The sequence below is a fragment of the Hyla sarda genome, chromosome 4, assembly GCF_029499605.1.
Source record: "Hyla sarda isolate aHylSar1 chromosome 4, aHylSar1.hap1, whole genome shotgun sequence".
In the NCBI taxonomy this organism is placed as follows: Eukaryota; Metazoa; Chordata; class Amphibia; order Anura; family Hylidae; genus Hyla; species Hyla sarda.
The window spans coordinates 221,726,783-221,754,194 of NC_079192.1; the positions used below are offsets into that span (position 1 = coordinate 221,726,783).

At 40.2% G+C, this 27,412-nt stretch overlaps 1 protein-coding gene across 3 annotated transcripts in view; it reads right to left on the reverse strand.

The window, feature by feature from the left end:
* LAMB1 (laminin subunit beta 1) overlaps positions 1–27,412 on the reverse strand; it is a 54,544-nt gene that overhangs the window by 2,048 nt on the left and 25,084 nt on the right. For all 3 annotated transcript variants that reach the window (XM_056573636.1, XM_056573635.1, XM_056573637.1), the window contains 18 exons: positions 27,228–27,355; positions 25,534–25,654; positions 24,910–25,108; positions 23,963–24,106; positions 23,306–23,537; positions 22,703–22,866; positions 21,791–22,015; positions 19,475–19,692; positions 19,288–19,384; positions 12,612–12,981; positions 11,212–11,387; positions 10,177–10,418; positions 9,669–9,869; positions 9,055–9,199; positions 7,945–8,152; positions 4,709–4,850; positions 4,320–4,496; positions 1,933–2,092 (listed from right to left, as the gene is read on the reverse strand). In XM_056573636.1, the coding sequence (XP_056429611.1) occupies positions 1,933–2,092; positions 4,320–4,496; positions 4,709–4,850; positions 7,945–8,152; positions 9,055–9,199; positions 9,669–9,869; positions 10,177–10,418; positions 11,212–11,387; positions 12,612–12,981; positions 19,288–19,384; positions 19,475–19,692; positions 21,791–22,015; positions 22,703–22,866; positions 23,306–23,537; positions 23,963–24,106; positions 24,910–25,108; positions 25,534–25,654; positions 27,228–27,355 (3,349 nt within the window). The remainder of the gene's footprint in view (positions 1–1,932; positions 2,093–4,319; positions 4,497–4,708; positions 4,851–7,944; positions 8,153–9,054; positions 9,200–9,668; positions 9,870–10,176; positions 10,419–11,211; positions 11,388–12,611; positions 12,982–19,287; positions 19,385–19,474; positions 19,693–21,790; positions 22,016–22,702; positions 22,867–23,305; positions 23,538–23,962; positions 24,107–24,909; positions 25,109–25,533; positions 25,655–27,227; positions 27,356–27,412) is intronic.

A 27,412-nucleotide genomic window follows, 5' to 3' on the forward strand; every position in this document is an offset into this window, starting at 1 on the left:
ACAGAATGGCACTCCTTTATTAGCAGTGAGATCACGGTATGTTAAAAGTGGGAGCTACTCATTCTCTGATATAGTTTTCAGGTTCTATTACAAAATGGGATGTACATGCTAGGTTTAGCGGGAGGGGTAAGTATAAGGCTAAGCAGTCATGGATCATGTTTAGGGGAGGGGATGACTATAAAGCTTCTAGTGACACCCTAGAGCCTAGTATTTGCACTCCATTTTGCAATATAGTTCCTTCCCATCTGATAGGGTTGGAATCGGGGCACCCACAGAACAGATTGGAAAACACACAATCCAGCTCGAGCGGGCCGGTATAAAAACTGTTCCTTTATTTTAACATCCAGATAGAACACATGGTACACAACATCAAAAGCCGACACGTTTTGGGTCTGCTTGACCCTTAGTGATGCCATGATTAAGGGTCAAGCAGACCAGAAATGCGTCGGCATTTTGTTGTGTACTCTGTGTTCGTTCTGGATGTTGAAATAAAGGAACAGTTTTTTATTACCTATTGTGGTCTGGAGGCGCTGCCAGCCTTTTTGTGTCCAAGGGTGTGGGAGTGGACGTGAGAGCTGTTACCTGTGTTTTGGAACAGAACCAATTGACCACAGGTTCTCTAAGTGACATATTCCCAGATTGCTGGAATGGCAACAGAAAGTCCAATGGGGGAAGTAAGTTGTTTCCTGCAGTAGAGGCTCCAGCAAGGCTGGGTTCACATCACAGAATCTCTGGATGGAATATTAAGAAAGCAGCCGGTGCTGACTGAATAGACGTCAATATATTCCCTGCATATTCCCGCCACGGAGATTCCTTCGCATGCACTGTGTAACTGAATTGCATTGACAGTAGTGGGAATGCGTTGCAGGGATATTCCATGGAAATTTGGTAGTGTGAACCCAACTTAAGAGGAGGCATGGCACATGTAGAATAGAGTTGGCAGTTTGTCCTGCATAGGGCAGCATAATGTGCACATAGTAAAGATAGCAGACTGAAGGCTTGCGTGTTGGAGACCCAAACATTGTCACCAAGTTACATGTGTTCTCTGAAACCGCCATGTGTGAGGAGCTTCTGCAGAAATGGATCAAAGGAACCAGAAGCTTACACAATCAAACCAACTTCCTGGCCCAATGTAAGAAGCCGCCTGGTGAACCGGCAGCATGACTAAAGGGTAAGAATGCAGAGACTGTGTACAATATAGATTATCCTAAAATTGTTTGCATATTCCCAATATACGTTCATATTGTTACAGTACTGCTGGACTGATATACAAAGTAATGACAGGAAATTAAAGGGGTATTCCAGGATTTTTTTTTATTTGACTATGCTACAGGGGCTGTAAAGTTAGTGTAATTCATAATATAGTGTCTGTACCTGTGTGTGACTTTTCTCACAATTCTTCTGTGATTTTCACCCCAATATTTATTTTTATCAGCATACAAAATAACTGCTATCTCGGAATTTTCCCAGCTTGCAATGCGGTCGAGACCAGACTCACTAGTCAGCTGATGACATGGAGCCTGTCTGCTTCAATGGGTGGAGAGAGCAATTTGCAAGTAATGCAACAGCTGGAAGCATCCTGATTGAAAACCACAGGTCTGCAGCTCATTTATGTTTCAATGGGTGGGGTAGCTGATGTGTGGGAAGGAGGAAAATGGAATCATGGGATTTGTGGGCAAACAAGAAAACTGAAAACGGGAAATACAAGTTCACAGAAAGCTAGCCACAGTATTATGGTAATCTCACAACATAGCCATTTAGCCCCAAGACAAGCGCAGATCCTTCCTAAGCATGTCCATTACTGTCTGCCAGGTATGTACTAAAATCACCTTATGCTGGATAACCCCTTTAAAGGAATCATTGGTGTGCTTATTTGACTGTGCTAATGCATCTGTGAAACGGTCATGTCATAGTTAGAAAACAAATATTTACCTTTTAGTGAGTTCAGTTTCTTGTTTGCTTTTGATAACAAGGCTTTAGCTTCATTCTGAAGTTGCTCTGCTTTCCTTCTGGCTTCTGAGGAATCCTCAGCTTTTTTTGCTATCAAATCTTCAACTTTCTTATATTTATCACTAAGTTCGTCATCCAGAACCTGCAATATTGGAAACCACCATTAGAGGGCACTCATGATGCATTTTGTGGTGTCTAATATACTGTACAGGCTCCAACACAGTCATCAAATTGCCGCTATAACAAACAATATACTCTATTCCTGCAATACCAATGGGGGAGATTTATCAAAACCTGTCCAGAGGAGTTGCCCATAGCAACCAATCAGATCGCTTGTTTCATTTTTCAGAGGCCTTTTCAAAAATGAAAGAAGCGATCTGATTGGTTGCTATGGGCAACTCAGTAACTTCTTTTGGACAGGTTTTGATAAATCTCCCCCAATGTGTGTAAAACACAAAAATATGACATTGTGTTAGAAATAAGACTTAAGTTTTACAAGTAATGAAGCCTAAAATACAAAGAAGATCTGGACAGGGCTCTGTTTGGGAACAATCTGTTCTAGTAGACACTTGGTTGGAGAGATTACATCAGTACATGTCAGTATCTACAGTGAAATATAAAACACCACGTACAAAAGTATGTGGATTTCTGTGTTTTTTTAATTAGGATTCACAATAGCAACTGAAAACTTTAGGGAAAAATGTTTAAAAAAAACATGTTTGCATGTTTGCATAATGCCGTTTAAAAAGAATGGCTTTTTTTTGTTACCATTTTATTTTTTATTTACTGTTTAAAATACTGCAAAATGACTGTGTGTAAAGGAGATCTACAGTTTGGTCCAGGACAAGGAAAACATGGTTGCATCCTCTTAACACAAATGCCTCACCCATCCACAAGTATTATGCAGTACTGCGTGTCAGCTTTATTCACATCAACAGTGGAGCTGAGATGCAGTATAAGGCTATATTCACACGGCAGTAATTCCACATCAAATTAAAACCCTATAGACTTCAATGGGATTCCGCCCTCCCATTCACACTGCAGAATTTCAGCATGCGATTCCGCACAAGTCAGAAACCACCCAAATAAATGCAGACGTGGAATTGGTGTGGATATTCTACCGTGTGAATATACCCTAAGGGCATGTACACACTGCAGAATCTCCGCTCGCTGAATGCCACTGCCGAAAATACTTCGGGGGTAGGACCGCGCGGCACTGCGCCGTCACTATTGACGTCTATGCAGTGCGCTCGGACTTCCGCGCAAAGAATGAACATGTTCTTTCTTTGCGCAGAACAATTAGTTAGTGGCGGAATTGTCCGCTGCTGAAATTCTGCTTGCGGAAGACCCGTTCACACTGATGGTAATGTCCACTGCACGGAATTCCGCAGTGTGAACATACCCTAACACACAACTAATGGACAGGTGTACGATGTTTCAAAGAAAACCCCTTTTTCTTCTAATATTAGGATTTACTTTTGGTTTTTATGTATTTATTTTCTGTGTTTTGAATAGGAAACTACCATTTTCTAACATACACATTTTTAAATCTCTTAGGGTGCATTCACACCACGTTTTTGCTATACAGTTCCCGTATGCGGTTTCAAGTTAAAAACCGTACGGAACCGTATAGAAAACCATATGCATTTACTTCAGATTGTAAACCGTATGGCAAAACGCATCATCCGGTTTAGTCCGTTTTGCGTCTTATACGGTTTTGTCCATTTTTTTTTATCCATACCCAAAACCATATAGTCTACCACGTTTTTTGGTGCGGGTGAAAAACCGTATAAAACGGTATACTTTTTTTTAACATGAGAGTCAATGGGAACCGTACAGAACCGTATGAGCATACAGTTCCATCCAGTTTTCACCATACGGTTTTTGACTTCGCACAGTTTTTTTTCTTGGAATTTCAATCAAACAAGTGAAACTTTATTAAAAATTGAGTGAAAAGTTAAAAACTTATACTTTTTTCTTTAAAAAAAACGGATGCAACCATACATCATTTTTCAAACCGTATACGGGTTGAAATTTGTACACACGTTTTGATACAGTTTTGTCAGGTTTTGAGGAATCAGTTTTTCATCAAAAACCTGATACAGGAACTGTATTGCAAAAACGTGGTGTGCATGCAGCCTTACTAAGTATATATTTTCCACAGCATCTCGGCATTATGCCTGTCAGTCTGTATATAGAGCAGCATCTCATGATTTTCTATTCTATAAGCAAATATATAAAAAGAAATAAAAAAAACTTTTACTTTTCTTGTTCTGCTCTCTGGAATTCATGCAACTTTTCTCACAATAAAGGAGACATTTTTACAGAAAAATAAAATACAAATATTTTCTCGTGATTCATGAACTAACCTTCTTTACGCCGTCTGCTTTCGCTTTAGCATCCTCTGTAGATTTCTCTATTGAATTCAATGTTGCAGAATTGGCAGCTGACTTTTTTAGTAGCTCTCCAAGACTTTTTTCAAGATTTGCAATACGTTGGGTAGCATTATTTAAGGTTTCTTCTGATACTGCAGCTTCTGATTCAATCTATAAGTGAAAAAAAATCATATTAGGGCCATATAAAATGTTGAAAAAAAAAATATAAATGTTTTTTGTTTTGATTTTTTAACAAAAATGATTGTTAGAAATAAAAAGATTTCTGTGGTTTTCTTGAATGAAATTAAGTCCTTATGTGCCAGTCCTGATTAGCCAAAAAAAAAACAGATTTATTGCATAAAACTAATTTATTTTTAACTTACAGAAGTGAGTAGGTTGTTTGTTCCTTTTATGTCATCATCGGCCTGTTTAATGGCTTCTTCAGCTGCACTTTGGGCTTTGCCTGCTTCCTCCAGGGCTTCTTTCACCATGTCAGCTGTAGCCTTAATATCGGATGCAGATTTGCTGGGATCACAAAGAAAACAAAGTTAATTTAAAATGTTTATACGTGGGATAAAGCCTGAACTATTCTGGTTGTCCTTATTATAAAATACAGTCCATCTGCAATGCATTCTAAAAGTTTTCAGACCCTTTCAATTGTTTCACATTTTGATAGGTTGAGGACTTGTAGACTAAATAAAAAAGAATTAACGTTTTCCTCCATCATGCTTAACTCAATACCCCAGAATGACAAAATGAAAACAGAATGTTAAAAGTCTTTGATTATTTATTGAAAGAAAAAAAAAAAAAGAAAAAAAAAAAAAATATATATATATATATATATATATATATATATATTATATAAAATATTGCCTTAAAAGGAGTAGTCCAGTGGTGAAAAAATTATTAGTTTCAGATCGCAATCTCCTGTACGGGGCCCCGACAGCCCGTGGGAAGGGGGGCATGTTGACCACCACACGAAGCGGCGGCTGACACGCCCCCTCAATACAACTCTATGGCAGAGCCGGAGTGCTGCCTTCTGTAATCTCGGGCTCTACCATAGCAATGTATTGAGGGGGCGGGTTGGCCACTGCTTCGTGCGGTGGTCAACACGCCCTATCTGGCCAGCGAGCCGGGGCCCCATACAGGAGATCGCAGGGGGCCCCAGCGGTCGGACCCCCCGCGATCTGAAACTTATCCCCTATCCTTAGGATAGGGGATACGTTTTTCACCACTGGACTACCCCTTTAACATAAGTATTCAGACCATTTACTCAGTAAAGGGGTTATCCAGGAAAAGAAAAACACAGGTAATTTCTTTCCAAAACCGCAATCTGTCTGTCTCCAGGTTGTGTGTGGTATTACAACTTGGCTCCATTCACTTCAATGGAACTAGGTTGCAGAACCACACTCAACCTTGAGACAAACAGAGAGCAGTTTTGAAAAGAAATTACCTGTGTTTTTCAATTCCTGGATAACCCCTTTAAGGCACCTTTGTCAGCAATAACAGACTCCTGTCTTCCTGGGTATACTGTCAAAAGGTTTGCACACCTGAATTCAAGGATTTTTTGCCATTCTTTTCTGCAGATCCTCTCAAGCTTTGCCAGGTTGGATGGTGACCATCAGTGGAAGCCATTTTCAGTTCTCTCCAGGGATGTTTGATTGAGTTCATGTCAGGGTTTTGGCCACTCAAAACATTGACAGAGTTGTCCTAAGCCACTCTTGCCTTGTCTTGGCTGTGTGCCAAGGGTCATTGGGGGAGATTTATCAAAACCTGTCCAGAGGAAAAGCTGCCCATAGCAACCAATCAGATTTCTTCTTTCATTTTGCAGAGGTCTTGTTAATGAAATAAGAGATCTGAATGGTTGCTATGGGCAACTGGGAAACTTTTCCTCTGGACAGGTTTTAATAAATTTCCCCCATTGTCTTGTTGAAAGGTAAACCTTTGGCCAAGGCTATGTTCACATCACGTTTTTGCAATACAGTTTCCGTATTGGGTTTTTGATGAAAAAGTGATTCCTCAAAACAGGACTAAACTGTATCAAAACGTGTGTACAAATTTTAACCCGTATACAGTTTTAAAAAAATCATGTCTGGTTGCATCCGTTTAAGAAAAAAAAAAAAGTATAAGTTTTTAACTTCACTCCATTATGAATAAAGTTTTACTTGTTTGATTGAAATTCCAAGAAAAAAAAAACTGTGCAAAGTCACATATGGTTCTGTACGGTTCCCATTGTCTCCCATGTTAAAAAAAAAAAAACGTATACATTTCAATACATTTTTTCAACCGGACCAAAAACCGTGGTAGGCTATGGTTTTGGGTCCTGGAAAAAAAAAACCTACAGGATGCAAAAAGGACACAACCTGATGCATCTTTTGGCATATGGTTTTCAATGGAGAGTCAATGCATATGGTTTTCAATATGGTTCCGTCCAATTTTCAAATTGTAAACGTATACAGGAACTGTATTGCAAAAACATGGTGTGAACCCAGCCTTAGTCTGAGGTCCAGAGTATAAGAATATCTTCGTTTTTTTGCTCCTTTCAGCTTTCCCTCAACCCTGACCAGTCTTCTTGTCTCAGCTGCTTTAACCCCCCCCCCCCCCCCCCCCCCCACAGCATAATGCTGTCCCCACCATGCTTTACTGTAGGGATGGTTATGGGCAACTGATGAGTAGTGTCTGGTTTCCTCCAGACATGATGCTTAGAATTGAGGCCAAAAACTTTAATACTTTAAACTTGAAGACCAGATAAGCTTGTTTCTTACAGTCTGAGAGTCCTTTAAGTGTTAAATGCAAACTCCAGACATGTTTAATGTGTCTTTTACTGAGGAGAGGCTTCTTTCTGGCAACGCTTCTAAAAAAAAACCCAGATTGGGGACTGCTGCAGTCATGATTGACCTTCTGAAAGTTTCTGCACATAGGATCTTTGGAGTAAAGCCAAAGTGGCCAATGGGTTCTTGGTCATTTCTCTTACCAAGGCCCTTCTCCCCCGATTACATAGTTTAGTGGGGCGGTCCGCTCGAAGAAGAGTCCTGGTTGCTCCAAACTTCTTTCATATAAGAATTATGGAGGTCACTGTGCTCTTGGGAACTTTGAGTGCAGCAGAATTTGTTTGTTCCCTACTTCAGTTCTATGGCTCTGAACTCTACTGGCAACTCTTCCTTCCTCATGGTTTGGTTTTTGCTCTAATATGTATTGTAAGTTGTAAGACCTTATATAGACAGGGCGGTGTTTCTTCAGATCATGTCCAATCAACTGAATTTATCACAGGTGACTCCAATCAAGGTGAAAAAATATTGCAAAGATGACGAGGAGAAATGGGAGTCCCTCAAGACAAAATTCAAGAGTTTAGGAAGTCATTCTCTTACCAAGTGCTCATACAATGTTTTTTAAGCTGAAGTCAATGAAGTTTTACTATGCGATTGTAAATATGGGATAAGATGACCACATTATTACTTTAAATTTGATATCTGTGCACATGCCCTTTAGATTTATCAACAGAAAGCAGGACAGCTTGTGATGCCTGAGCTCCATAATACATTAATGGATCCCCACTAAATATACAAAAAAGAAAAACTAAACAAAAAACTTTTATAACCAATATAGTCACAATTGTTACCTGGACTGTTTGGCTTCTTCTAAAAGAGACTCTGCTCTGGCTATATCTTCAGCACTTTGTTGAAGGATTGTTTCCACCCCAGAAAGACTTTCCACGCGTTCACGTATATCCTCAGTTAAAGCCTGTAACTGCTCAGGAGTGGTTGGCATTTCCATTTTCAGAACTTCATTGGCAACAGCTTCAATGCTATCTAAGTCAGCTCCATCCTCTGGTAGTAAAAAAAAAAAAAAAAAAATGATTAAATTCTTTAAACCAGTGCTATGCTAGCCCATTCTACTGTCTGTATGGCAAGACCATATGAAGTCATCTATCCCTTTACAGTGTTTATAGGGCTTATATAATATTTTGCAGCTTATAGTGACTGAATCTGCCAGTGCAATGGTACAAGACTCTCGCCTTCTTCAGTGCTTCCTGGCCTAACAGTTTGCAGTAATCTCCCTCTATTTCTATTACCCAAAAAATTAAATTTAGGCTACAAATATATTTTAAGAAATGAATCAAAGATTTGTTCAAAGAATCACACAATAAAGTATCTGCAGGCATCTTAAGGCCAGGTTCACACTGGAATCTCCAGACGGAACTACCGGCAGATATCCTGCAGGTGGCGCTAGAACCATGTGGACTGCATTGCCTTTCCCATAGATGGCAATGCATTTCTGAGCTGAACTTTAGGCAGATCTTCTCCAAAATGCATTGCCATCTATGGGAAAAGCAATACAGTCCAGAGGGTGAACTTGGCTTAACAGGGTCATCCAACTGTATCTAACCAACATGCCCAGGTTGCATAATAAAAACAAAAAAGGTTCTACATGTCTCCCTTGCTCCCTGGTAGTCTCAGCCTCCGACATGCTTTGTTTTTATATCAGTCACTGGCCACAGAGATGTTCCATCCCAGTCAGTGATTGGCTGACGGACGATGTTGCATGGTGTCTGTAGCTCTGTGAAATGCAGCAGTGGCTAAGACAAGTAGCCATTACTGGTAGAAGTTGTTTTTTTTCTTTTTCTCGTTTTATTATGCAGCCTGGGCACATTGTTTACATTAAACATTTTAGTGGATAACTTTAACAGTTGCCATTTGCCACTCTGCATGTAGAGAAAAAGAATACATACGTGTTAAAAAGTCTTTTATTTGTTTAATTAGATTCCTTAGATCTTCATTGCTTTTGTCAACTCTCTCCTTTGTTGCATTTGCTTTGTTGAGAACTCCTTGAGCATTTTGTTTGGCTTCTTCTGCCTTCAGCCTCGACTCAGCAACCTTAAAGAGGAAAATAATATACATTACTTAGGAAATGTTTCTGCAATGTGAATAGTGTCAAGAGTAGTAGACATTTAGTACACCACAATTATGATGTTCGACATGTTTTAAAAAGTGCCCTAAGTATGCCAAAATTACAATGCGATAGCGCTTATGATTTGTTAACACAATGAGCTTTAATGAATAGATGGGTAATGCAAATTCTTATAGTTTTTATGCTTCAACTATCCAGTTCACGAATCTGAAACGATAATTCTGTAAATGTAACAATAATTTCTTGTAAGATAATTTACAAATAAAGTGCATATAGTTTGCGTTACAAGTCTGCAAATACTAACTGTACGTAAGTACACCTTTAGTGTTAGAAGGTAACTAGACAACACCGGATGTGTTCGTTAATGTCCAGTTATGACATACAAGGGCATAGCTGGATATTCTAGTTCTGTATCAAGTTGGTTATGTCACTTACCAGTTTAGAGAGTTCCTCCACTTCTGCCATAGCACTCAGAATCTCTCTATCAAAATTCATAGCTGTTTTCCATGCATTATGAGCCACAGTCACCAACCCATCACAGCCTTCTCCTCCACATTTTCTCTTGCCATCTTCTGTAGTGCAACCAAGCCCTCCGCATTGGGACTCACATGATGCACCAATTGGGGTTCCACAGGTCTACAAAAAAAAAAAAAAAAAAAAAATTATATATATCAGTAAACCTATGGAAACATAAGACTTTATGGGATAAATCTAGGTCTGAACATAGATCAAAATAAAGCTGGACAACAAGGGACTCAAATCCCACTAGACATTCTGCCATCCATTTATAGACTATAGTCTGCCAATGAACAGTCAAACGTTTGCTGGGACCTCCTAATCTAATCCATTAATACAATATATCATAAATTAGGTTTTAAGGTTTTCACTGATCTACCAGGGAAACCCCTCTTACTAGTTCTAGGTATAGGGCCATTGAACATACCTTTTCAGACACAGAAGAAAGGTCCAAATTCTGGATCTCACCAGCAAGTTCATCTAAAATCCGTGACTGCTCATCCTGTATTTGCTTAAAAACGGTTTCCTTTTCATCCATAAGATCTTCCACTTCCCTCCGTGTAGTGGCTGAGTGCTCAAGAATGCTATCAAGGTTGACTGCTGAGGCATTAACCTTTTCTTCTGCCTCTAGAGACATCTGGAAATATTTATTGATGCTGTCCATAGCTCCTGTAGACATAGCAAAGTATATGTGTGAGTACAGCACTCCCAAATGAACACTCCACCAATAAGGACAACTAGTCTATGGCTTTTCCTTTTGGGAAAACTAGGGTCCTGTGTTACTTCAGAGTTGTGTAGTAGTCACGTATCACCATATTGAACACATGGCACACCTAGATTAGTTAACGGGGTTGTCCAGTGTTAGAAGACTTGAAAAAACAGCACCACTCCTGTCGACAGGTTGTGTGTAGTATTTCAATTCAGTCCCATTTACTTCAGTGGAGCTGGACTGCAATACCAGACACAACCTGTGGATATGCAAATAGGATTTTGCAAAGCAAAAAAAAAAAAGTAGCAACGTTTTTTTGTAATACTGGACAACCCCTTTAAAACATGCCCAATTAAAGTCAAATTGGGAAATATAGCTGCCAGACAGCGATTTTATACGAATGGTAAGTTTTTGGCTTTACTTACGCTATGCTTCTCTGCTTCCATTAAAACAACTCGTATAGATAGCATACAGCACTTACAGTAGAAGGGGAATGTATACACTAAGTCTAGCAAGTATGTTATGGATCTTGTTATTTTATCATTATAAATGTTCCTTGTTATTACAGGTCAAGATTTTTGATATTATTTTTGCTAAGAGAGAACATACTGTGAATCCTGAATCTAAATGTCTGTCTTTATAATAAGACAGCCACAAATAGGTTATGTATGGAGGCAAGTATTATGGGGTGGATTGTCATTTATGGTGTGTTGTCATTCATGCAAATAGTTAAAATGTAACTGTGAGACCTACCACGAACATTAGAAATCTTCATGTACTCCAGTTGTTCTCCGAGCTCTTTTAGTGCTTTACTGACAGCATCAGCATCTGCCTGCAGGACAGCCACTTTTTCTGAACCATTGAGGCTGATCTGTGCAAGCTTCTGTTCTACTTCTCTAACTTTTTCTGACACTTCAGACTTCAGTTTCCTTGTAAGATAACAGAAATACAGCTGTAACTTAGCTCAATGTGTTAGGGGTCTTTCATGCGGGACAAAACAACTTTCGTTCAAACAACCAATAAATGCTTGTTCCTAGGTTGATCACTGGGATTGTGCCTTTTAATTCTCTTCTGGCTTAAAGGGGTACTCCACCCCTAAACATCTTATCCCCTAACCAAAGGATAGGGGATAAGATATCTGGTTGCGGGGGTCCAGCTGCTGGGGACTCACTGCGATCTCCCTGCTGCATCTGGTGTTCGTTTAGAAGCATCTGGTACAGCACCAGAGGCTCTTGACATCACGGTCATACCCAGTTGCCCCCTCCCATAGACTTGCATAGGGGGATGTGGCAGTGATGTCACGAGTAGGGGCGTGACCAATAGGTCATGAGCTTCCACCCTGCATCGCTGGGGTGCAGCAGCAGAGATCTGTCTGGGGTGCCGCAGCAGAGATTGAGGGGGTCCCCAGTGATGGGACCCCAGCGATCAGACATCTTATTCCCTATCCTTTGGATAGGTGATAAGATCTCTAGGGGTGGACTACCCCTTTAACAAAGGTCATATTGGCCAGAACATCGTTGTACTTTGGCAATTTTCAATGAGTTCATAGTAACAGGGAATTTTATCTTGTAAACATTGGTCCGGTGTCTTAGATTCTTTGTATATCACTGGGCACCAGAAATGATCATTAAACTGCCGCTTTTCTCTCCGTGTAAACAAAGGATGTGGAGCTGTCAATGTAATGTAAGTGACAGGCTCCATGAACAATCCAGTGATTGTTCTTGCGGCCCCTGTATAGGCTCCTTATAACAAGCGTCAATCTACTAGATCAGCATTCCTATTGGGTAGCTTTATGCCCATCTAAGAGGTAAATCAAGTGTAAATACTCTGATCATCTAATATGCTAAATAGCAACAAAGTCCAGCTGGCCATAAAAAATATCTAGACAACAGATAGTATATAGGGCCGATCTGCCACATTTTCAGACAGTTCCTGCTAAAAATGCTATATGTATTGACTTTTTTTTTTTTAAGCAGTTTACAGTATTAGGTGTACTAGTTATACATGACAATTTTGGACCAATTTCTAACTAATATGTATGAGTAGCTTTAGATGGATTTGTCTTGTGAATTATCATACAATTGTTTGATTTCAAAATAAAAGAGGCCTCCTTACATCTCAGCCCATGTACATATCCTTTATCATTTACTTACTCTGCCTCTTCAAAAAGATTGTCAATGTTTTTAAGTGGCTGTGTGGCAGGGTTTTGGGAGATAATGGTTTGAATTTCTTCCAGTTTTTCCTGAACTCTGTTCATGGTTTTTTGGTACGGTCCAATAACTCCAGTGACTTTCATAGCATTGGCACGGTCTAAAAGTTTGTTTGTCCTGTTGGAGAGCTCTTTGATGATGACATCCCAGAGGGCAAAGCACTTATGACAGGGAATACAATTTGGGAAAATGCCAGAGTAACCACGTGCACATTTATCACAACGCACTCCTTCTATTCCTTCATTACAAATGCAGTGTCCAGTGGATCGGTCACATTGATGGGTCTGAATCCCTCTTGAGTCACAGTCACAAGCTGAAAAAATAAAAATGAAAAAAATAAATAAAATTGTAACAAATGTTAACAAAAAAATACTAAGAATGAATAAAAAAAAATAGTAATATTTAAAACTGTGGTCTTAGCCAGAAAATAAGTGACATTTTTTGTGTTTCAGAAAGCATGCATGTTAGAGGGGTACTCGACCCCTAGACATCTTATCTACTATCCAAAAGATAAAAAGATGTCTGATCGCGGGGGTCCCACAGCATTCGTTTAGAACATTGGGTGTAGCGCAGAAGGCTTGTGACGGCACGTCCACGCCCCCTCAATGCAAGTCCATGAGAGTGGGAGTGACAGCCGTCACGCTCCCTCCCATAGACTTGCAGTGAGGGGGCGTGGACGTGACATCACGAGCCTCCGCCCCGTCTTGCCAGTCATCCGGCATGGAGTGAAGTTCGCTCTGTGCACCGGATGTCTGGGGTGCCGCAGTTGAGATCGCGGGGTCCCCCACCATCAGACATCTTATCTCTTATCCTCTTAAACATATTTCACATTTTTTTATACCTTGCACATAAGTAAATAACATAATAGATTTTGAGTTAAACTACTATGTACCCACTGTACACATAACTTAGCACTGGAATGTAATAATCTAAAAAAAAATACCATCGGGATAAAATGAAACAGTCAAGTAGTAAATAAGTGTTTTGTCCATAACAACCAATCACAGCTCAGCTTTTCATATCTTAACAAGCTCTGGCAAAATGAAAGTGGAGTACTGATTGGTTGCTATTGGCAACAAAAACATTTACCACTGGACCGTTTTTGTTTATTTCCCCCAAATGTTTTCTAAATAGATATTTGTGGTACATGGTACTATACATTTTCCTTATACTTTATCCATCTGTGAAGGAAAACACAGCAGTGTTTTCCTATGAAGTAACATAAAGGTACGGCCAAGCTTTTGCATATGGGTCTATGGATATGTTTGGCGTAGGCCTGGGATAAAACACCTTAGTTATTTACGCTGTGTAATATGCTAAAAGAATGTTACTATTTATTCAGATGTTTGCTCTAAACTTGTGTCACTCAACTTGTGTGAACTTTCTTATAAACATATCAGCGTCACAAGAAGAGATGGGCTTTTCAACTATGTAGATCATATGCAATTATAATGAACGTTGGAGTTAATATAACCCCACTGCCTCAACAATAAGCATCTTTTCTGTTTCCAACAAACCCCCAAAGATGGCGCACAATGCCCACAGTGATCAGGATCTCCTGCTGGGCCTTTCAATTGGGAAGATTTCCCTCCGTACACTACAAAGATCCTTCCAGTGAGGGGCACTTAAACTCCTCTTACTTAAAGATCAAAACTGGGAGGGAGACACTAAACACTTGAGCTCTTAAGAATCTCGATGAAAGAAATTTCAAGCTAAAATTCTACATAAATGAACTTTTGATCTTCAGAAGACCCCATAGTTATGTTCTGCTATTTAACTATAATCTGACATCTAACAGTGTCTGAGAGAGACCATTTTATTGTGCGAAAATGTATTATTGATAAGGGGGAAGATAAAGTATTTTGACATACATAGTGGTTACTGAAGGATATTAACATTTATCTAATAAAAGAGTAAAGCATACAGAAAGACTGGTCTCCTAAAGTACAAAGGAATAAGATTAAAAAGTAAGGAAATGGAAGGCATCCAACTGCAGAAAGTCTTATGAATAAATAGAGCAGCTAGAATGTTATTCTTTCATTAAACTAAACCGAGCATGAAAATGTTATCCTTGAAGTTATCTCTGTAATAATACTCACTAACTCCATTTAGAGAGCCATAGTGAAACGGCCTATTTTTTAGATATTTCTCAGGTTTATCTGCCTATAAATGTTTAGACTTGGATAGTTATGTACGATCGATATAATTCCAGAATTCTTCATCATTAGTCTAATATGGCACAGCAATACCTTTAAAGGGGTACTCCACTGGCCAGCGATGGGAACATTTAGTTCTGAAGACTGTGCATGTGCTGCGGGCGTTGACCACTACCCCTTGTGACATCAGGCCACGCCTCTTCCCATAGACTTGCATTGAGAGTGAGTGGCCTGACATCACAAGGGGCGCGGCCGACCTCCGCAGTGAGCGCACAGCGTTCAGAACTAAATGAACCCCTTTAAGCTATGTTCACACACGTCATTTTGGGTTGTGTGAGCTGAAAAATGGCTGTCTTAAGGAAGAGAGAGTACACGTCACGGCTTATGTCACGAGGGGCAGAGCCGTGACGTAACGATGCTCCGGACCCTGTATCGCTGGTCATTATGCACGGAGCGAGTCTGCTCTGTGCAGTAATGATAGCGCGGTGCCGCAGCGGAGATCCCGGGAGTCCCCAGCAGCGGGACCCTGGCGATCTGACATCTTATCCCCTATCCTTCGGATAGGGGATAAGATGTCTAGGGGCGGAGTACCCCTTTAAGGAAGTGTTCAAACAGAAGTAAAAATGAATGTAAAAACTTGACTATAAATCATTTTAGAATTTTTATCCCTCTATTAGGTCATCATAGTGATAATGGCCAGATGCTTAAAGCATTTTAAAGCATCCTAAAGATACTATTGCTAGGAGTCTTTAATAAAACTGAGTCATTATACAGTAACAGTCTTCTCAATGTATCCACCCCCACGTCCCTTATTAAATAAAATCGCTCTATTTTAAGTGAACAGTTAAGACTTTGTTCCGGACTGGCATGCCTTCATTGCCGTTCTGTACAAAGCATTATCTGTTCAGCAATGTGTAGGCCATAAACAATACACAATGACTCCAATGATCAGCACTGGCTAAATCTCTATAATTAAGGAGCAGCAGATGACTATCAGACGCTCACACCAGGGCAGAACATGAGAACGCATACCCCAACTTTTAGGCAAGAATGACATCAATTAGACGGACGGCTTAGAATTACTGATTAACCGAGGGATATATTTACTTCCTGTTGGATTCATTGGTTGTTTTAAACCACTGTGTACTGAAATGCCTTTCTATGGAAGGGATTAATGATTGTTTAGTTAGTGATTTTAGGAGAGACTTCTGGGGCTGGGGCGGCTCAAAATCAAAGGCTAATGAGCTTTTTCGGTAAAATAATGCAGCTTTTTGTTCTTCTGGTTAATCCTTAGTGACAATGATGAACGACTCCACTTACTTCCCAACTAAGTCGAGGTGTGATAAGAGCCTCTGATCTTATCTCACCATTCCACATCCAAAGATATGTGCATTATTCATCTGCTCTTTTTACATATTGACACACTGCTAGAACAGATTGTGGAGATGGTCTAAAGTACTAGGCCAATGTGATAACTAGATCTCTTCCATACATGTATCTGTGAAATTGTGTCATTATCTGAAAGCTTTAACCATTAAGCATCAAAGTCAACCAACAAGACATTAAAAGGTATCATTAAAGATAATATTTCAGATCTTTATCATGCTCAGAAGTCAAGTGTCAAGGAGGTGTTGCTGAATTGTGGCACCTTCTTCCTAACCTGACTGAGTGAGTGAGGTACAGGGCTCAGAGCCAAGCAGGGAGGGGTGGGGGAGAGAGGAGGTGTGCATGATACAGCTCAGCACCACCTCTATGACACTTTAGCTTAAAAGGAAAATGCTGTTTTATAACTTTGTAAACAGCCATCAACTAAAAGACAGGTATTATTTGTTTTTCTACCTCTCAGTTATGTGCCAATCTCCACTCCGAGCATGATATGGAGCTGACAGATTCCCTTTAACCCCTTCCCTCTTGGGCCATTTTTCATTTTTTCACTTTAGTTTTTTCCTCCTCACCTTCTAAAAATCATAATACTTTCAATTTTCCACCTACAGACCCATATGAGGGCTTGTTTTTTGTGCCACCAATTTTACTTTGTAATATCATTAATAATTTCACCACAAAATCTAGGGTGAAACCAATAAAAACATTTATTTGCGGGGCAAAATTGAAAACAGAAAAAATGCCATTTTGTAAATTTTAGGGGCTTCCAATTCTACGCAGTGCACTTTTCAGTACAAATGACACCTTATCTTTATTCAGTGGGTCCATAGGGTTACAAGGATATCTAATTTATTTTATTTTACTACTTAAAATTATAACTACATGCACCAAAATTATTATGTTTCAAATTGTCATCTTCTGACTCCTATAACTTTTTTATTTTTTCGTATATGGGGTGGTGTGAGGGCTAATTTTTTGCGCCGTAATCTGAAGTTTTTATTGGTACAATTTTTGTTTTGATGAGACATTTTGATCACTTTTTATACATTTTTTAGGGTATACAAAGTGACCAAAAATACGCAATTTTGGAATTTTTTTTTTACGTGTATGCCATTGACTGTGCGGTTTAATTAACATTATATTTTTATAGTTCAGACATTTAAGCATGCGACAATACCACATATGTTTATTTTTATGTATTTTTTATAAAGAGGGGGGGGTGATACAAACTTTTTAGGGAAGGGGCTAAATCACATTTATTAACTTATTTTTTTTTAACTTTAAAACTTATTTTTTTTTTAGACTTTTTTTTGTCCCAGTTATTGCATACACTGAACAATGCTATGCCATAGCATAGCATTGAACAGTGTTATCTGTGCTCGATTGCTCAAGCCTGGATCTCAGGTTTAGAGCAATCAAGCGACGATCAGACACTGGGAAGGAAGGTAAGTACCCTCCCGCTGTCCACTCAGCTGTTCGGGATGCCGCAATTTCACCACGGTGGTCCCAAACAGCCCACTGAGCTAACCGGCAACGGCGATCTCTTGTTTTAGATGCCACGATCAACTTTGACCGTGGTGTCTAAATGGTTATAACGGACATGAGCCCAAACGGCGATGTCCGGTATTAGCCGCGGGTCCTGGTTGCTAATAGCAATTGGGACCCACCAGGTATGATGCGCGCTCACCTGCTGAGCGCGCGTCATACCGCAGGAGCCCACAGTGGACATAAATGTACGTCCATTTGCGGGAAGGCGTTAACTATTCTAACATATGTTCATAATATGCTATACACCTCAAGCAATATCAGATTCAAAAATAGTCTCTGGCCCTCCATAGGGTACATTCACACATACAGGATCCACTGCAGATTTGATGCTGTGTTCATTTAGTTGCATTAATATCTGCAGCAGATCCTGTACGTATAAATGTATTTACTGTTGGCCGATTTGTTGCAATCATTTCTTCCTCTGTCCCATTCACTAGTTTTAGGCTTGTAAAATCCATGTGCTTGCTGCTAAAGCAACTCTGTTCAGTTATTTGAATTATTTAGAGAAATTTCTGCAACAAATCTGCTGGATGTAAGTAGACCAGTAAAAAGTTTTCATTCAAATCCTGCAAATGCCCTTTGCTTATGAATGAGGAAACTCCTAAAGAAATGTTGTTGCCTAGCAACCTTTGCATCTGGTGAACCTTCAGCTTTGAGCCAGTTTAAAGGGGTTGTCATAAAACATAAAATATTTTTTATATATGGCTGTGGTGGTGTGAAAACATAAATTAAGTCATACTCACCTCCCCCGATCCCCTACAGCTCCCAGTATGACATTATGGAGTGCATCCCTACCAAGTCTTGTAAATGTACAGATCCACAGACATGATTACAGTGACCCCTCGACCTACGATGGCCTGACATACAATAATTTCAACATACGATGGCCTCTCAGAGGCATGTTGAAGGCAGCATAAAATACGATGCTTTTGTATGTCGGGGCCATCGCATAAATGGCTATCCGGCAGCGCTTACTGCTTCAGCTGACGCCGGATAGCCGTTTACGGTGCCCCGTGCCCTTTGCTGACGATCACTTACCTGTCCTCGGGGCTCCGGCGGGTCCTCTTTGGGATCCCCTGCATCGTCGGCGCTCTCCATTGTCATCATCACGTCGCTGCACACCAAATAGGAGTGGCGTGCGTAGCAACGTGATGGCGGCGACGGAGAGCGCGGATGCTGGGGGAGAAGAGGCCCTTCCTGGAGCGTCGGGGACAGGTGACGGTCCGGAGTGGCGGGGACAGGTGAATACAACTTCCTCTAACAATGGTGTTCAACCTGCGGACCTTCAGATGTTGCAAAACTACAACTCCCTGCATGCTGTCCGGGCATGCTGGGTGTTGTAGTTTTGCAACATCTGAAGGCCCGCAGGTTGTAGACTACTGTCCTATACTTTACATTGCACGGATCCCTCAACATGCAATGGTTTCAACAAACAATGGTCCATTTGGAACGGATTACCATCGTATGTTGAGGGACCACTGTATTATGTAACTTAGGTATTTCTATTTCAAAATGATGGGAAAGTCATTTACCTTGACACTCAACATCTGGATTTCCCCAGAAAAGTTCCTGGCATTCACTGCAGTTTCTGCCACCAAAACCAGGCATACAATGGCACTGCCCAGTAAACTGTAAAGAAAGTCATACCAAAAATATGAGATTTACAAACCTCAGCGGAATGTATGTGCTGTAAGTCCAAAAAATTACTTAAGCACTTACCTGATTGCAAGATGGACCCAGAGAACGGCCAGGATCACAATTACATGACTCGCACCCATTTCCACTAGCCAGATTCCAGGTATTTGGTGCACAGTGGTCACAGCTTTGTCCAATCACATTGCTCAAACACGGACACTGGCCTGTGGTAATATTACAATGGCAGCTGACATCTCCCTGGCAGTAATCCTGATCAGTGCCCAGGTAATTACACACACACTCTGAAATCAAACAAATGGTAACAATGATCAATAAACATGCAAAGTAGTAAATAGGAAGATTATTTCACTTTCTGGCAGGTATAAAGGGGTACTCCGGTGAAAACCTTTTTTCTTTTAAATCAACTGGTGGCAGAAAGTTAAACATATTTGTAAATGACTTCTATTAAAAAAATCTTAATCCTTCCTGTACTTATTAGCTGTTGAATACTACAGAGGAAATTATTTTCTTTTTGGAATTCTCTCTGATGACATCACGAGCACAGTTCTCTCTGCTGACGTTATTATAATAATAATAACGCTTTATTTATTGTTGTCTTTAGTGGGATTTGATCTCAAGTCCCCAGCACTGTAAGGAAGCAGTGCTAACCACTGAACCACCATGCTGCCCTTAGCATACATCTGCTATGCACGGTTGCTAAAATGGACAGAGATGTCAGCAGAGAGCACTGTGCTCGTGATGTCATCAGTGTTCCAAAAAGAAAGGAATTTCCTCTGTAGCATTCAGCAGCTAATAAGTACTGGAAGGATTAAGATTTTTTAATAGAAGTAATTTACAAATATGTTTAACTTTCTGCCACCAGTTGATTTAAAAGAAAAAAGGTTTTCACCGGAGTACCCCTTTAAAAAAAAAAAAATTACCAATTAAAATAGTGCTGCTTTTAACTTTGTATGTATCTTAAAGATGCCAGGCCACAGAGCAAAGACTGGTAGGATGTCTTCTGCAGGCAGAGTCTCTGTCCCATGTTGCCTGAATAGGAAGGGGATAGAAAAGGGAAGGACACGGACGAGATAGTACTGTGACAGTGTTGTGTGAACATGAGGCCAGTCTGTAGAGAAATCCTCCCTGACCTTTCCTCAATATATGCTTCAAAAGCATGAATCCAACCGCAGACTATTACTAGCATTTCCTATCACTATTCACTGTCTTACCAGGAGACAGAAGCAGCAGGAAATTGGAAAAGTATCTTGGTACTAAGAAAAAGGAAAAACGCAAATAGAAAAGTTTTCCAAAGCAGATAACTTCTCAGACACAAATATTAAAACTATTCTGCAGCACAGCAGCAGATTCATTTGGTAAAGATGAACAACATATGGGTCATTCCATTGTTAAAATCATATTTATTCTTATGGCAGAATCCGCCAGGAAAAGCCCATTAGTCAGTGGTATTTTGAATTGCAGGGGTTCATTTACAGAGAAAATTCTGCTCAAAATTAAAGGGGTACTCCGCCCCTAGACATGTTATCACCTATCCAAAGGATAGGGGATAAGATGTCTGATTGGGAGGGTCCTGTCGATGGGGACCCCTGCGATCTCTCCAGCAGCCCCCCTGTCAACTGCACGGAGCAAAGTTCGCTCCGTGCCTGATGACTCACGATACAGGGGCCGAAGGATCGTGACGTCACGGCTCGGCCCCGCCCCCTCGTCATGCCCCCTCAATGCAAGCCTATGGGAGGGGGCATGACGACCGCCCCATAGGCTTGCATTGAGGGGGTGGGGCATGACGAGGGGGCGGGGTCAAGGCGTGACGTCACAATCCTTCGGCCCCTGTATCGTGAGTCATCAGGCACGGAGCGAACTTTGCTCCGTGCATTTGACAGGGGGGCTGCTGGAGAGATCGCGGGGGTCCCCATCGACAGGACCCTCCCAATCAGACATCTTATCCCCTATTCTTTCGATAGGTGATAAGATGTCTGGGGGGGGGGGGGGGAAAGTACCCCTTTAACTCTGATTCTGGTCGGTGCAGATCTGCTGACAAATTTTATGTGTTCAAAATGATCTGTTGTTAGAGAATAAGAAACAGAACGTTTTCTCTCAGTAAGTATATTTCTACCATATACTAGCATAGAGATGTTCCCAAGTCTAAAAGTGACTTTTCCATTAACATTTGGTAATATTAACTACTTAAGTGATATATAAATAAGAACGGATGTTTTGGGGTCTGCCCTTAGAAGAATAAGAAGTGGCTAATACTCTGTCACTTGAAATAGCAAGAAGGGACACAAGCTTTTTTCTAGGGTAAATTGACCTATAAAGTAAAGAATTCTATCAATATCAATTGATGGTCACAGGTAAAGAAAGAATAAAACAAAGTCTCACTTTTACAGTCTTGCTGGAGAGCATTTCCATAGTACCCCAGCTGACACTGATGACAGTTCTCGCCCTCTGTGTGATGGAGACATTTCAGACATACTCCGGTGCGTTTGTCACAAGCAAGTGGATCCAACATGTCTATATTATTGTTGCAAATACATGGCTGACATGTTCCTCCAATCTCTTCTGGATTTCCAAAATACCCAGAGGCACACTCATCACATCGAACACCTAAGAAAGGGACACAAATATTACTGAATAATAGCTTATAAGTATAGTCGTAAAAGAGCCAATAATATATTCTTCCCCCACAGTGATCCAGACATCCAGGTACTCTTCCTGCTCTGTCAGACTCTATACTTTATATATATTTTTTTATTTTTTGTTAATTAAATCAACTGGGGCCAGAAAGTTAAACAGATTTGTAAATTACTTCTATTTAAAAATGTTAATCCTTCCAGTACTTATCAGCTGGTGTATGCTCCAGAGGAAGTTGTGTAGTTCTTTCAGTCTAACCACAGTGCTCTCTGCTGACACCTCTGACCATATCAGGAACTGTCTGGAGCAGGAGGGGTTTGCTATGGGGGTTTACTCCTACTCTGGACAGTTCCTGACACAGACAGAGGTGTCAGCAGAGAGCACTGTGGTCAGACTGAAAAGAACTACTCAACTTCCTGTGGAGCATACAGCTGATGATAAGTACTGAAAGGATTAAGATTTTTCAATAGATGTAATTTACAAATCTGTTTAACTTTCTGGCACCAGTTGATTTAAAAAAACTAAAAAAATATATATGTTTTCCACCCCTTTAAAGGTACTACTACAATAAAATGTGTGGCCGGACAAAACTCTTCATGACAATATCAGCAGAATGCTGAAGGTTCCAAGAATTGTGGCTAATATACTGTAAATGATCACCTGTATAGCCTTTCTTGCATGAACACACGACTTGTTCAGTTGACGGATCTTTGTAACATCCACTGGCAAATTGCCGACCACTACCAGGTCCATCAGGGCATGGGCACGGCCTGCAGTGATCACCTGAGCCTAATCTAGGATCACCATAGTATCCAGCTAGACACCTATGAGTAAGCATATGACATTAAAGTCATTATTTGTTGTAAACATGGTGAATATTACAATAAATTAGGTTACCTGCCACACAGAAAAATGAGAACCGGGACAGAGCTACATTTAATAAACAGCCTAAATCATGAATATACGATTTTAGGACATACTCTTCTCAGTGATTTAAGAATTTTACATACTACCATGTAAGTCAGGGCAGCTAATAGACCAGCATTTGCAGTAAGCAATGCCCTATTTGTGTGCAGATATTAAGCATTTACATACTGGCACCCCAGCTAATATCAACCAGTTATGGAGACTCCAACTGGGGCACCAAGATGCATACATTTATGTACATTAAACAACCACAGCTAAAATAATTAGCATTTCCATTGATAACAAAAAAACTGAAACATCATTAAAATGTTGACTTAGTTTCTATAAGAGATCTACCTTTCACAGCTGTAACCTTCAGTATGATCTCTACAGCTAGTGCACTCTCCAGTGAGTCGGTTGCATTCATCAGCATGCCCATTACATTGGCACTGCTGACAGTTAGGAAATCCCCAGTAACCAGGCAAACATTCTTCACACTGACGTCCAAAGGCTCCATGAAAGCATGGGCACTGCCCAGTCTCCGTGTGGCAAAAGGCATGAGTGGATCCTTTCAGGTTACACTCACAAGCTGCAAAGATGAAGGTCAATGAACTGGATGAACAAAAGTTAGAGAGTACATACTGATAACTAAGTGCTTGTGAGGCTCCTATTCTCACTTCTATCTCCAGCACATAAAGGAAAGTATCATTTTCTGACCTAAAGTATAATAAGACAATGTCGTCAGGATCCATCGACACTGTATGAGTGGAAATTGACTATTCCTCAATGACTGAAGCAAGGATGGGACAGGTTACTTATTCCTCATCTTCCTAGGGCTTCCCACCTTCTCCCTATTAAGTAAACCTAAGCTGTATTGTGTCACACCCGTTGTCCTTGCAGTCAACAAATTTGCTTATACTAACTAAATACTGAGAAGGTTATGCAGTCAATTGAAAAATAGCAGACGTACAGGTTCACAATTCTATTATGTTGATGGATTACTATAATACATACGTTTACATCCATTAGGTCCAAATCCATAAGTCCCTGGGGCACATTTATCACATTTCCTGCCAACAACATTTGGGCGACAATGGCATTGACCTCCGTTGGGATCACATACAGAACTCAGGGAGCCTTGTGGGTCACATTGGCATTCTGGGTAAGATGAAAACATAAAAACTGTAAAAGTGCACTGTTACTCCACAACAATACTTCTACTATACTGCTAGGCATTCCTCTTCCTGTATGTCACTTTGTTGTCCCTTATTTGAAAAGTAAACCCTCTCAAATGCCATTAAAATACAACTCCTTACAGCTAAAAATGTATTAATAGAGTATTGTAAATTACGTTTTCACAATATTATATTTACTTTTATTTTTTTAATTTTTTAATAGTCGTGTGTACAAATATTGTTCAAAACGAAATAAATTGGTTATTATTAAGATATATTCATATACAGGTTAGGGCATACCAACGGAGGTCCTGACACCTTTTATTGTAGACAGAGCTATTTAGCCTGCTCTAAGCAGCAGAAACCTCGCCAGGACCCAAGTCAGTGGGTCTAGAAGTTATTTTTCAGATCAGTTTGAAATGGAAGCCACGATGTCAGTGTGAACAGAGCCTTATATACATATTTGAAGGTTTACAAACAAATACAGTATTTTGGTGGCAGATGCCTTATCTGTCTATTCATTTTAATCATTGTCAAAGTACTAAACACAACTGTGCAAAGAACATAAGTTTTTCGTTATGACCATAAAGAGAACCTGTGCAGAGGAAAAGTTGACCAGTTGCCCATAGCAACCAATCAGATTATTTCTTTCATTTTTCAGAGGCCTTTATAAAAATGAAAGAAGCCACCTGCTTGGTTGCTATGGGCAACTGGCCAACCTTTCCTCTGCATAGATTGTGATAAAGCTCCCCATAAGTCTGTAAATAGGGTCACATAAGTACATACCGAGGCCACCGTCATGTAGGACTGCAGAAATACTTAAGAGGAAGTCTTTGCAGACCTCAGTCAGTGGAGTTTTCACAACACTCTGGCTATTTTCTGAACATCTGTATCTGTCGAACGTCTGCCAGACATTGCTTGGATCCTCTCCTATGCCTCCCATGCCGAATAAGTCAAGGGACTTGACATGAGGCAGCAAAACAATCTGTGGAAATAATGTTACAGAGTCAAATGAAGAGTCTCTCAGATCAGTATTTGTTGGCATTACATGTTACAGAAGCTCATATCCTAAATTTAAGCCTAAAACCACTAAATGACATTAAAGTATAGGGTGTAGCACTCTGTAAGCATAGGCCACTTTACAGCCTGTCAGAAAATCAATGTACTTCAAAGTACAATGTACTAGGCAATGCTTATGGCTGGTAATATCATACAAACAATAATGTCATGTAGGAATAGCTACAACAGGTCTACTGGTAATGTGTAGTATCAACTGTAGTCAGTTTCCTGCTCAAATGCAACATCATCGATATAACTTTATTCTATACAGAGAATGGTTAGTTCATTCTTTGGGAAAGATAAAAAGGCAAACACGGAAAATATCTAGCTAGTCATAAAGAATGCACTCACAGAATCAATGAGTGTATAAGGATTCTCCACATTAGAGTTCACCGAATACCGAGGCAGCTCCAGTCGTATTGTGTAATTCAGGCCCTTTTCAAAGCATATGGGACGAGGGAGGACAATATACCTAGAATTATAGAACAAAGCATATTTTATAGATAGCCTGGCTTCTGGAACGTCATGGAAAAGATCTGTTCATGTACAGGGACCTAATACTTTCTGTACACCCTGAGTGTCCTCATAGACAAAAAATGTATGTGACTTCAGTGCACATAGTTTTTGCTTTGTTTCACAGATCAGTAGCATTTCATCAACACTGTAGACAATGGACAGTAATACACAGTGAATGGAGTCGGAGTCAAGGACGTACTGCACCCCACTGGGAGGTCACATTTGCCTGCTGTTGCAACCAAAGCTTGTTAGTACATAGCTAGAGGGTTTCTCTCACATATGGCGAATAAACTCAATTGAGCAGATAAACATATGCAAATAGATGCAAATATTCCCCACCTCTATTTAGGCCTTTGAATCACCTAGCACCCCTGGTCATTTTTGCCTAATCCTTCTTGGCCGCTATAGATTTAAGAAAGGCTACACCCCTACCACAACATGCCTCATATAGGTGTTCTAGACAAGGTTGTACCAGCCACTTCTATTTGATGCCCTGGAACCTGCAGAAGTGTCTGTAACATCTATCACCTTGACCAGCCCAATGGAATATGCAAAAATAACATTTGTGGATATAGTGAGTGATCCCTGTAATACAGTCCAGCTCCACAATTGCTCAGGGATTAATAAGTATGGCCTTTTTCTGGGATAACTGTAAGGATAATACAATAAAGACCAATGACACAGGTTGTAGGCTTCTGTATTTTGGCAAAAATATGAATGTATAACTTTTGTTTGCCATTGTTACAGTATGGAGTCAGTGGTCATTTATCAGTATATTGTGCTTGTGCCACCTCTTCCATATTGCACTTGTATTTTTTTTTTTTGCATCCTGCTAGGAAATAGTTTTTAACTAGTATCATTATGTTTGGCCTCTTTTTGTGATTTTAAGTCAATTTGTTCTAATTTTACATCAGTTTTGTTATCCAGTCCGTGGTGTTGGCTGCGGGTCCTTGCACATCCAGGTTGCCAGGAGTACTTCTGTGCAAGGAAAGACTGTCAAGGCACCACAGTGGAGAATCAGGGATGTGGATTTTTTTTCTCAGGGTTATTGAACGGTTACCGATATCAGACTCCCTCAATCACAAATTGATAGCATATTCTATGGCTATGACATCGCTTGTAGAAATAATAATACTCCTTTAAAGTGTGTTTTAAAGTTAAATAGGCACTGCCATTTGAACCAACTTTGCAAGTAAATATAAGTAACATTGTAATATTGTAAAATAATTTATTAGAGATAAATTATTTTTTCTCCATTAATCAATCTCTTCCCCCCCCCCCCCTCTTATGTGAGACTATGTTCCACCCTTAAAATCAGCTCAGATTTGTCCTGTGGCTGCAAGACAAGGCAATACAAATCTATGGAGGGGGGAGGAGGGAGAACAGTCCCAGCTCTGGGAGAACTGCAAATTATAGCTGAAACCTGCATAGCCAAAATCTGCTGGTAAATGCTATATTCAAGTTATAAAATGGCCAAAAATAGTGCTGCTCCTCATGTACACACACAGGGAAGCTTATTCTCTACTCACCGAGATCCTGGTGGTAATGCCACATTCTGGTTGTCATCACTGGGTACAGTGTTACCACATCTGCTGCTTGTGGGAATTTTTCCTGGACGTATAACTGTAATCACTGCCTCTTCCCATTGTTCTGGAAGCTGAAATACAAAAAACAGCAAGGCAAGAGTATAAACAAATCTTAGATAACATGTCTG